Genomic DNA, 12,500 nt, shown 5'->3' with positions numbered 1-12,500 from the left:
GACTGATTCATATCGGAATGAATCGATTCATCATTTTGCTTCGTTTCTACTGTACGTTAATAAAACGATTCTTCGCTGCTCCGGAGCAGAGCCGCGCTTGAAGTGGAGATAACCGGGTGACTGGTTTTTTTGCTCCTCAGTTCTGGCTCGGCTGGTTTCGGACCTGCAGGCGTTCCTCCTGGTTCTGGACGGTGAGAACCTCAGCTACATCGCTCAGGCCAAGAAGAAGTCCATCTCAGAGCTCCTGTCCAAACTGCAGGAGCACAAAGACACAGCGGGTGAGTGCGAGCGCTGCTGTTTAACATCCACCTTAAAGCTTTCAAACACAAAACAAACACAAAGTGAGTAAAAAAAACCCCCAAAAAACTACAGCAGTGTCGTTTCTACATTTACATCTCGTCGTGTTTCCTGAGAAGATTCGCCGTCATTTTCAGCCGGTGCCTGAGAGTTAGCGACTGATGCTAAGTATAATTACAGCGTCATTTTAATCGTTTCGAGTCTTTTATCTTCGATTTATCAACACATCTGAGGTAAATGTTGACGTTCTAGACATTTCTAACTTGTATTTAGCTGACGCTGTGAGTTCACGCAGTGTATTATACAGCGGTAATGCAGTAGTGGACGAATAAATAAATAAATAAATAAATAAATAAATAAATAAACAATAATGAGCGATTAACCGAACTCAGGAATAACAAATGAGAGAGTTTCTTTAATAAACAAACAAAAAAGTCAGCAGAGGAAATTTTTTAATGTTTCCATGAACTCTTCCTTTGTTCTTAATTAATATCCTGATTTGGAGCAGTGAGATGATGTCATCACTCAGCGCCGTCCAAACACGTGGAGAGAGTGGAACACACACACACACACACACACACACACACACACACACACACACACAGCGTGTCTCCATCATCTTTAATCACAGATAAATCTTCACTTTATCCATAGAAACACTTTAAACAAAAATGTTTTATTTTTCATTTTTATTTATTCATTTTTGGGGAAATTTTTTAAATTCTGTTTACCAGTGAAACAGGATTCTTTGTGTTGCAAAAACGTTGCTGTTAATAGAGTCTGAAGTACTCTGTAAAGAGTCTGTGTGTGTGTGAAGTGTGTGTCATGTAGGGGTCATGCAGGGGTCATGCAGGGGTCATGTAGGGGTCGAGCAGGACACATCTAACACTCCAACTATCCGAAGAGCGTCACTGCAGCCTCGCTGTAAAAAGTCTCCTACTCGTCGCGGACTCTGTTCCAGCTGTCTGTATTTCAGACTCTTTCAGATCAGCTGCAGCTTCCGGAAAGTTCTCAGTGTTAAAGCTGAGCTTTATTAATAGAGTTTACACTGGCATAAATAAAGTTTATACACAATAAAGCTATAAAGTTTACGACGTATAAAGAAAGATAGCAGGGGATATATGGTCCTTCTTTCTAATGATTTGAGCAGCTAAATCTTTATGTAGGAATAATATTAATAATAATAAGAAGAAGAAGAATGAAGAATAAACACAATGGCTGTGCCTCAAATCATGTTTTATGCGCTACGTTCTTACACTGTTTCATATCGCTAACACTTTACATGACCGAGCTGCCAGAACATCCTCTACAGGAACTCGCTCATTTTCCAATCCAATATGGCCGCCATAACCATTCTGCTTTTTTAACTTAGTGTGTTTAAAATTTTAATCCGCGGCGTGCTTGCTAACATTTTTGCTAATTTTTTTTAATGCTATTGAGCTGGAAGAACAGGCTACACAGGACCTCTCTGATATTACAATCCAATATGGCTGCCATAAACTTGCTTTGTTACCGTACCGTGTCGGCCATTTTTGAAAATTTTAAACAAAATTTTAAATTTTGTGGTAATGTTTTGCTAATACTTTGCTAGCATTTTTGTCTGGTTCGTCATGTTGTTGAACTGCCAGAACAGCCTCCACAGGAAAAAAAAATAAACACTGTCCCTTTTACAATCCAATATGGCCGCCGAACGTAAACGTAAATGATACGTCATGACCGTTTTGCTTTTTTAACGGTGTGTCAGCCGTTAAAAAAAAATTCTAACCGCGATAGACTAAAATTTCTGCTAAACTTTTGTCCGCGTGGTACCTGATGTCACTGATCTGCCAGAACAGCCTCCACAGGAATTTTCTATCCAATATGGCTGCAATAAACTTGCTTTATTAACTTAGCGCGGCGGCCATTTTGAGAAATTCAAACTGCAGCAGGCTACACCAAAACTCACTCATTTTACAGCCCAATATGTCTACAATAACCATTTTGCTTTTCTAGCTTAGTGTGACGGCCATTTTAAAAATAATCAGTCCACAGCGGCCATGATGGCTCCGCCCCTTCTGCTACACGGAGCAGCCACTGAGAGCAAAAAAAATAACCGTTGAGCCAAAAAGCTCTTGTATAATTTCTGGATTTAATTCCAGATTTCAGAGACGTTACTGAGCAAAACCAGAAGAAGCTGTTGATATGTTTTGAGGCACACGTTTCATTTAATTTAACGTCATTATCGAGGATATCAATTAGCAACGGATTACCGCTTGCGTTTGATTTATCTAACCCGAGCAGCGTGTACGTGATTTGTGACGGCACTGAAATCAAATCCTGGCTTCTCCTCAAACCCGAGTCTAATACCAGGGATTTTAGCGGCAGTGTGTGAGTCAGAGTTGGCTTCCTGAAGAAAATGTTGGAGAAGACGTTCAGTCATTCCTGAGGCATGTCATTTGCATTCGAGCGCCAAATAAAAGCAATTGAACACGGATTTGGCGAGTCGTCTCCCCGCGAGAGGAGCAGCGTGTGACTCACTGCCTGGACGTGAACGCGTGGATCAGCATCGCCAAACATGGATCACTCGCGAATACGAGTGAATGTCTTTAATAACACCTGCGGATCGTTTCTCAAGGCACAGAAGGGTTACTGTAATGTTCTTTTATCAGAGATTCCCTCATACACAAACGTATAATTAAGAAAACGTACGAATGAACTGCTATCATAAGTATAGTTTACCACGTAAACAGAGTTTTATTGAATTCTAAACAGCGGTGCGTTTGAGATACGTATTCTTTACTTAGTATTTAGCTTAGCTAGCTAGATTTCCCCCCAAATATCATTCTGAAATTCTCTAAAACCAAACCACACATCAGGAAGTTAGCGATCTAACAACTTATTAATGTTATAGCCTAATTAAAGAAGAGTGTGTTTGTGTTTTGTGTTGTGAATGTGTGTGTTTCAGCAGTGGAAGATGCAGAGTACATGATCATGAACTGTCCCTCTGGAGTCCCAGCTAACGACCTCAGACGAAACTCGGCTAGCGATCCGGGTTCATCGGAAAATCCGCACTCCAAGTGGCTTCACTGCACGGTGAGTCCCGCCGCGTCCGGCTGATTAACTTTATTAGCTCTCCAACGCACAGCAAACGAATCCGCTGTTAAACATCTGACACACATTTTGAAATATTTAGACGAACAGCAAAACGTTTTTAGCTAGCATTTACTAATTAGCTAACTGCTTAATGGAGCTAGCGAACGTTCTTTGTAACTTTCTGGGCAATTTTCAAATCTTACAGCACTTCTAAATAAACTAATAAACACGCTAGTTATCAGTAAAGTTTCCAGCTAACACTAGCCACCTAGCAAGTTTCTGGGCAGAAACAAAGTCTAAAAGCGTTACTCAACAACTAATAACGTGCGAGTTGTTAAGAAAAGTCCTAGTCAACAACACATACCCACCTACCTACCTAACTACCCAACAATTTAATCATAATATAGTTTTTATTTATTTATTTAAACACTACTCGTAACGTACTAACGAACATGCTAGTCACCTGTTTTTAGTCTTACAGTCTTATGCTAGTGATCAAGCTAACTGAGCTAATTTTCAAATCTAACCAAACTACTAAACAACTAATAACATGCAAATTATTAAGAAAATACATAATACAGCTAACATGAACTAGCCACCTAGCTATCGAACAAGCAAATGTTACAGGTCAAGCTAATTGAGCTAGCTTAACAGCATGTATAGAAAATTAACACAAAGTTTGCCATGCAGTCAAACTAGCAAAGTTTTTTTTATTTATTTTTTTTTTTTTTAAAGAAGAACAAAAATAGCTCCACCCACCGGCTGTTTGAACCAATGAATTTCCTCCTGGCTCTAAATTTGGCAGAATTTTAAGTGTAAACTTTGCGTTTACGCATAGCAACTAACCTTGGCTAGCTAACTAGGTGCGCTGTTAGCTAGCAGACGCATCGCCGTCGGTTATAAAATAGAAATAAATATGATCTTTGATGTCGAAAATGTTAGGAAATAATTTATGTTCTTGTTGACGTTTATGAAATTTAAACTTGAGAGAAAATTAGCTTGGATGTTTATCATACCGTGGATTTTTACAGGTTGTCACTCGATAGTTCAGGGAAGCACACGGCACTAGCGCACGTGGGTTATAAACCCTAATGGTAGTGTGTTTTAGCGTGCAGGGAATGAAAGATTTGTCCTAAGAGGATTTTTCGAGGCTCTGTGCCAGACCCTGTCTCACAGGACAACATTTCATTTGTCAGCCTCCTTGCCTCATACTCGGTACCTTTCCAAAACTGCGCTGCGTCTAATCGGAGGCGTTTTTCACTCGGTCAGAAATGTCAAAAATGTGTTATTGTGGAATTTGGCTGAATTGTTGCGTTATTGTGTCACCGCCGGGATTCGGCTCAACAATAAGCACCTTTATCGCGGAACGTTCCACACGCTCTCGAATTCAAACAGCAACACGAGAACACGTTAGAACCTTCTGGGCCAAATTTAAAAGACGGAGTGTGTTGATTTTTATATCTTAAAGGTACGCCCTCTAGCGGTTAAAAAATAAAACTGCAGGCATTGTGTGGAACGACACTCGGCTCGGTTGTGCTTCGGCTCTTCGATGAATACGGCTCGCGGCACCGGTCAGTGTGAGGGAAAATGGATATACGCCGGGTTTTTATTTATTTTTAAAGCAGTAAAGGTGTTGAAACAGAAACATCCTCTGATGCTGAACAGGAGAACAAGGCGTATAAATGTCTATATGACTTCCAATTTACGTGAACATGATCTGAGCAGAGCAGAAGGAAAGATAATGAACTCTATGTGGCTCTGTAGCAGCTAAACCCATACAGTGATAGCTTATCTGTGCCTCCGCTTGGCTAGCGACAACAAACTAGCCTAGTTAGAAACGTTAGATATTTTATCGTTCTGGTCGTCCTGCACACAGCGACACACCCGAGACACGTTTTATTATAAATCCGACTTTTTCTGATCAATGTCATACACTGACAGCCAATTTACCTCAGCTTCAGTTTCCATGAAACAAAACAAAACAAAACTAGCTGAGCTGGAAAAAATGCATGGAGAACAATCTGGGCTCCGCCCCCAATGATTAATAGAAGTGAATTGTTCTTTCTCATAACTAAAAAAATAAAGAGTATTCGACTGCTCATAAAACATTCGCTACTAGGCTCAAGAGATTAAACCAGTTTAGATGGAAAGGGTCGTGAGCTGGCGAATTAGACAGCTGAAAGTGTTGTTCATTTAGCTAGACATTAGGTTTATAGTTTTCACGGCCTGTCCGTGAAAATAATTCAGGTGTGGCCTCAGTGTATCAGTTTCAGTGAAGGAGGTGTGGCCTCAGTGTATCAGTTTCAGTGAAGGAGGTGTGGCCTCAGTGTATCAGTTTCAGTGAAGGAGGTGTGGCCTCAGTGCATCAGTTTCAGTGAAGGAGGTGTGGTCTCAGTGTATCAGTTTCAGTGGAGGAGGTGTGGCCTCAGTGTATCAGTTTCAGTGGAGGAGGTGTGGCCTCAGTGTATCAGTTTCAGTGGAGGAGGTGTGGCCTCAGTGTATCAGTTTCAGTGGAGGAGGTGTGGCCTCAGTGTATCAGTTTCAGTGGAGGAGGTGTGGCCTCAGTGTATCAGATTCAGTGAAGGAGGTGTGGCCTCAGTGTATCAGTTTCAGTGAAGGAGGTGTGGCCTCAGTGTATCAGTTTCAGTGAAGGAGGTGTGGCCTCAGTGTATCAGTTTCAGTGAAGGAGGTGTGGCCTCAGTGTATCAGTTTCAGTGGAGGAGGTGTGGCCTCAGTGTATCAGTTTCAGTGGAGGAGGTGTGGCCTCAGTGTATCAGTTTCAGTGGAGGAGGTGTGGCCTCAGTGTATCAGTTTCAGTGGAGGAGGTGTGGCCTCAGTGTATCAGTTTCAGTGAAGGAGGTGTGGCCTCAGTGTATCAGATTCAGTGAAGGAGGTGTGGCCTCAGTGTATCAGTTTCAGTGAAGGAGGTGTGGCCTCAGTGTATCAGTTTCAGTGAAGGAGGTGTGGCTTTTATTTATCAGTCTCAGTGAAGGAGGTGTGGCCTCAGTGTATCAGTTTCAACGAAGGAGGTGTGGCCTCAGTGTATCAGTTTCAGTGAAGGAGGTGTGGCCTCAGTGTATCAGTTTCAGTGAAGGAGGTGTGGCCTCAGTGTATCAGTTTCAGTGAAGGAGGTGTGGCCTCAGTGTATCAGTTTCAGTGAAGGAGGTGTGGCCTTGTGGATTTCTTCACAAGCCTGCTCCCTATTTAGGGGACCTTCACTCAGGGGTCGTGATGATTTTGCGGATATATACCATATAACCGATCTGCATGTGTATATTAATGTGTGTCTCTGATGGTGTTTCTCTGAATGAGCTCTGAAGACTGTAATGTGTAGAAGTACTGTATCATTTATACACTGTGTGTTGTGTGTACGTATAAATAGTTTGTGTCTGTGTGGGTGTGTGTTAGGAGACAGTGTAATGTGTACCAGTGATGTGGTGGTATTTTAGGGGACACTCGTTGGTGTGCTGTGATGTGGATTTAAAGACGCGGCCACTGAAAGACTGTGATGTGTATTTTAGGGGACGCTGGGTGTGTCACAGACTGTTTGATAGAAGCGCTCTTACTTTTGAAATGATTTGAAGTCCTGATCATTGAGAAATCGGGTAAATAACGTCATTTCTGAACTGAAATGATAAATTACGGTACGGTACAATACGGTACGGTACACTAAATTACGGTAACACTAATAGGACAAAAAACAAACAAACGGGACTGCACCGGAAGGGTAGATAGATGCTCTGTAAACAGTATAACAGGATGAAATAATTGCTCTGCCTCTGAAATGGTACACCAACGATCCATATTATTGCACTACAGTATAGTGTAGTTTTTGTCCTGTTAGTGTTACCTGTACTATTTTCTGATCTGAAGGAATATTTGCTATAGTCCTTCTTAAGCTTGGTGACACTAACAGGTCAAAAATGAAACCAGACCGCATCACTAATGATACAGTGTCATGACGCAGGAAAATTCTTTACTGTAGTGCGTCCTCTTAAAGCGGTTTATTAATTAATTGGTAGCTATAATTTAAATAAAGGTAAGGTATGACTAGCTTGGTAGCTACCTGGCTAATTTGGGTTTCGTATAAGGTCAACGCGCTCAGCTGAAACCCAGCAGTGATGCTAGCTTGGTGCATTGTGGATAATGAGATAAGACATCCTGTTCAAACAGATTCTGTATGTTTAGAGGTTTCTTAAATAGTGGCTATTGATTTTAAGGTTTGGGACGCAGCCACCGTGTGTATTTTAGGCGACGCTATTTTGACGCTATTTGTAACATGTGATCGAGGAAACTTTATAGAAAACAAGACCACATGGTTATTTGATTGTCTTGTAAGAACACTGACTAGAGGAGGACCGTGGCGTTTGAGACGGAGGCTGTGTGTATTTTCGAGGACGTTTGGTCGTATGAGTGTATTTTAGGACACACTGGTTCTGCAGCAGTAATGACAGGCCTGCTTTTATTGTGTGTGTGTGTGTGTGTGTGTGTGTTGTGGGCTTTACTGTATACGGCTCGGACCGGCGCTGTGTTGTGGTCGGCCAATCAGAGGTTAGAAGGCGGCGGATTGGACCGGAGCTGTGTTGTGGTCGGCCATTTCAGAGTTTCCCATCTGCCCTGCGGATTCGCTCGTTCGCTTCACCCAAGGCTCGGGCTGGAGGTCAGAGGTGAAACCCTGCTCCATAACCGAGACCTTTCAAGTGGCCTACCACAGATAAACAACATTTAGAGTGTGTGTGTGTGAAAGTGTGTGAGAGTGTGTGAGAGTGTGTCTATGGGAAAGAAGATTGATTAAAGTCTCACACATGGCGAGAGCGTGTAGACTTTGGCCAAAAATACCAATTTATTTTTTTTCCCCTCACTTAAGACCAGACCTGAGACTCTTTCGCCTGTGGTCCTAGATTGGACTCATATCCGATAAGCGGTCTTACTGCTTTAAGACACAGCGTGTGAATTTTCACTCTTGAACACGATAGGTTAATGAAATCCGGATACGGACCATATGCTAGCTTATGAACGAAGCAGACGTTTTACCTAGCACCGTTTAACTCCGCAACATCACGTTTAAGGACGATGCAAAGATGCAGTGACTGTGAAAATGAGACCAAATCGACTGGAATATCAACATTTACCTCAGATATGTTGGTAAGTCACTGAGAAAATACTCGGAATAACTAGAAGCACAACGTAATTACGCTTAGCGTTGACTGCTAACGGACCTTTCATGGGTTCTGCCATACTACGAAGTGTCAGAGATTTTTTATTTAATTCCAGATGTTGTGAACCGTTTGAATGGAATTTTCTCGTAAATGTAATGACGATGACGTCATTTGTGAACGATTTCCACCTGCGGTGGCGTCAAGAAGGACACACCCACTATTTGGTAGAACCGATAAAGCTGATCAGGTGATTGAAAGACAGAGTTTCCAGAACGTTCTCTCTCATTCGAACAGCTGCTTATATCTTTTCGGTTGTTTTCGCACCAAAAAAAACCCCCAAAAGTGCAAGAGTTCCTGAGTTCCTGTGCTTTGGGATTAAGGTTCTTAGTTTTTAGTTTAATATGTCGATTTCTGAACGATTTTCTACGATTTGTGGTAATTATCCTGTGTGGTATTGGATTGAGTTTCCACGGCTTCAACAAAGTTTGAAAAATGTATGTGAAGAGGATGTGAGGAGGAGGGACTTTTATCTGAGACAGGAAATGCTGTGTTTATCCATGGGGCCCATCTTAAAGGCTGAGAACTGAAATCCTATTGGTCGAGAAGAGAGGAAGTGGACGTTTTGCATGGACAATTATGTCTGTCTACGTGATGGGGGGGTAGAGAGGCACTTGTGATGGAGTGATAAAAGTGATGGAGTGATAGAACCCCGACTCGGGGGGGGGGGGGGGGGGGGAGGAAGTCAGATGGCGTGAGTCAGACCCCCAGAGACGATGAGGTCAGTGGCGAAGTCGTGCCAACATCCAAGCAAGCACGGACCCAACAAGCTCGGACTTACCTTTCGATCGATCCTTTCGTCTTTCTGTCTCTGTCTCGTTTTGTGCTCAGAGCTCCATCCGTCTTTCCATCCTTCTATCCTCCTGTTTCTTTTTCTTTTTTAATGTACAGGACACAAACGCACATGGATCTTTCATCTCTTTACCGCAGATATGTATCTGAGGAGCTGACTGTACAGTACGTGCCGTGCTCCTCCCTTAAATGCCAAGAAGGAAAACATGCAGGAGATAAAAAGGGAAGGAATAAACACTTTAAAAAAATGTAGCGTCATAAAAACCCTCCCGTCTCTCGTGCCGCGGAAACCGTGGGGACTGATATGGAGAAATAAACACGTTACGTAGTGTTTCTGGACGATTCAGACGAGACCAGACTGTCCTCGAATACGTGTTGGACTTAGCACAAGTTCAGATTTCACATTTGGATTTCTCCAACCTTTTTTTTTATACGTCTGCTTTTTTTATTACCCTTAAACGCTGTCGCTCGTATTGTTGGCACCGTGGTCCACGTTACATCACACGTGTGAAAGAGTAGACGTGAGTGAGGTAACCCAGCGAGCGCAGACGTACCAGAGACGTCTACTGTACACCGACTGAGAAGACCTTCCCGGTTCAGAATCATCTCTATAACAGCATCGTGTATTGAAAACGACTGATCCGAAATGTCGGTCCGTTGTGCGTGATGAACCAGGATCTCCCAACAACCACCAGCTTATCTTTTACACCTCCGTAAAAGAGGTGTTGTAAACCCGGTGGTCCTCAGAAAGCGCTTCTGATGACGCATGAACCAATTTTAAGAAAATCTAAAGCAAGAATTCTCTGGCGTTTTTCAAAAAAATTGATAAACGAGTCCACTTTCAAATGTCCTACAAAGCACCAGAGAAGTTCTCGCATGGTGTTTAAGCTGTGTGTGTTTCTGAGTGGGTTGGTGGTCTTCTCCTCCCCGACCTCTCAAACATGGGGGTACTTCCTAAAAGACTTCCGTCCCCTCGCGGAACACCAATTTCCACCACTCCCTGACATCGCTATGTAGATCAGAAGAACAGACCTCGCGGTAGACACGCCGTCTGGTCCGGTGGCCTCCGAAAGGTCAACAGGTTCGATACGGACACAACGACCTTGAATGAACTTGATTAATGGCCGACAGCTGTTTTTCACATAACCTTCATGTATGGACAGAAGGAGGTCTTTGTTTTCCCTCGCAGTTTATTCACTGCTGAATTTCCACTAGCTAGCAACAGCTTGGGAGGACAAAGTCTACGATGTGCTTCCTCCAACATACGTGAGCTAGCACAGGGTACGAACTGCCGTCGCCGTTCTGAACGCCATCGTCTTCCCCCAGAGACCAGCACCAATTACGCTTTGAACTCGTGATCTTCCAGAGATAGGGCATCGCCTTAGACAGTTCATCATCTTGGAAGCTCGAAAGGATGTTTTTTTAAACTCCCAGCTTGTTATTCTGGACGTTTACGGTGTACGTTTAAGTCGGTGTGTGTGACTCATCATGGATAAGCGAGGTCGAGTTCATTCTGTAAAGTCTTTAAGAAGACCGTTCTCATCACCTTTCTGAATCTAGACGTGTTGATTCGTGCTGTTTGGGTTTGTCTTTATTAATAAACTTCTTCAATGGCATGAATCCCGTGTGTTTCCTCAGTCTGTAGGTCCCGTGGTTCCCCCGCGGCCTCCGTACAGGTTGGAGGAAGAGGAGGACTGTTATGAGGAGGCGGAGCCTTTTATTCCATCCACTCAATCTACAGGTTAGTCCAGATCAGTACAAACAGTGTCGCTCTACATAACGTGCACTTCCATTTACATGCAGTCATTAAACAGCATGGATTCAGTACCTTAAATTTGCACAACACATCTGGGATATTCGTTTACTGTGTAATATCATTTATACTATATCTACAGCGCCGTTAATAATTATTGAATATTCACAAAATATCTGAGTGTTCCATCTGGTTAAGTACTGAATCAAGTACTGACTAGTTTACGTGTCTCGTCTCATTAAGTACTGACTAGTTTACGTGTCTCATCTCATTAAGTACTGACTAGTTTACGTGTCTCCTCTCATTAAGTACTGACTAGTTTACGTGTCTCGTCTCATTAAGTACTGACTAATTGACGTGTCTTCTCATTAAGTACTGACTAGTTTACGTGTCTCATCTCATTAAGTACTGACTAGTTTACGTGTCTCCTCTCATTAAGTACTGACTAGTTTACGTGTCTCGTCTCATTAAGTACTGACTAATTGACGTGTCTTCTCATTAAGTACTGACTAGTTTACGTGTCTCCTCTCATTAAGTACTGACTAATTGACGTGTCTTCTCATTAAGTACTGACTAGTTTACGTGTCTCATCTCATTAAGTACTGACTAGTTTACGTGTCTCATCTCATTAAGTACTGACTAGTTTACGTGTCTTCTCATTAAGTACTGACTAGTTTACGTGTCTCATCTCATTAAGTACTGACTAATTGACGTGTCTTCTCATTAAGTACTGACTAGTTTACGTGTCTCATCTCATTAAGTACTGACTAGTTTACGTGTCTTCTCATTAAGTACTGACTAGTTTACGTGTCTCATCTCATTAAATAATGACTAGTTTACGTGTCTCCTCTCGTTAAGTACTGACTAGTTTACGTGTCTCCTCTCTTTCAGTACTGACTAGTTTACGTGTCTCCTCTCATTAAGTACTGACTAGTTTACGTGTCTCGTCTCATTAAGTACTGACTAATTGACGTGTCATCTCATTAAGTACTGACTAGTTTACGTGTCTCATCTCATTAAGTACTGACTAGTTTACGTGTCTCATCTCATTAAGTACTGACTAGTTTACGTGTCTTCTCATTAAGTACTGACTAGTTTACGTGTCTTCTCATTAAGTACTGACTAGTTTACGTGTCTCATCTCATTAAATAATGACTAGTTTACGTGTCTCCTCTCGTTAAGTACTGACTAGTTTACGTGTCTCCTCTCATTAAGTACTGACTAGTTTACGTGTCTTCTCATTAAGTACTGACTAGTTTACGTGTCTCATCTCATTAAATAATGACTAGTTTACGTGTCTCCTCTCGTTAAGTACTGACTAGTTTACGTGTCTCATCTCATTAAGTACTGACTAGTTTACGTGTCTTCTC

General features: G+C 42.2%; 1 protein-coding gene across 3 annotated transcripts in view; it reads left to right on the top strand.

Annotated features, from left to right (window-relative positions):
* Nucleotides 1-12,500, top strand: part of si:dkey-220o5.5 (actin filament-associated protein 1-like 2) — a 35,455-nt gene that overhangs the window by 10,967 nt on the left and 11,988 nt on the right. For 2 of the 3 annotated variants that reach the window (XM_053680042.1, XM_017467516.3), the window contains 3 exons: nucleotides 141-278; nucleotides 3,242-3,369; nucleotides 11,016-11,118. In XM_053680042.1, the coding sequence (XP_053536017.1) occupies nucleotides 3,262-3,369; nucleotides 11,016-11,118 (211 nt within the window). In that variant the 5' untranslated portion in view covers nucleotides 141-278; nucleotides 3,242-3,261. The remainder of the gene's footprint in view (nucleotides 1-140; nucleotides 279-3,241; nucleotides 3,370-11,015; nucleotides 11,119-12,500) is intronic. The other variant, XM_017467517.3, reaches the window with a different exon arrangement.

This window comes from Ictalurus punctatus, chromosome 5, assembly GCF_001660625.3.
Source record: "Ictalurus punctatus breed USDA103 chromosome 5, Coco_2.0, whole genome shotgun sequence".
NCBI lineage: Eukaryota > Metazoa > Chordata > Actinopteri > Siluriformes > Ictaluridae > Ictalurus > Ictalurus punctatus.
Note: the sequence above shows the minus strand (reverse complement) of the source record. Positions and strands in the feature narration are given on the sequence as shown.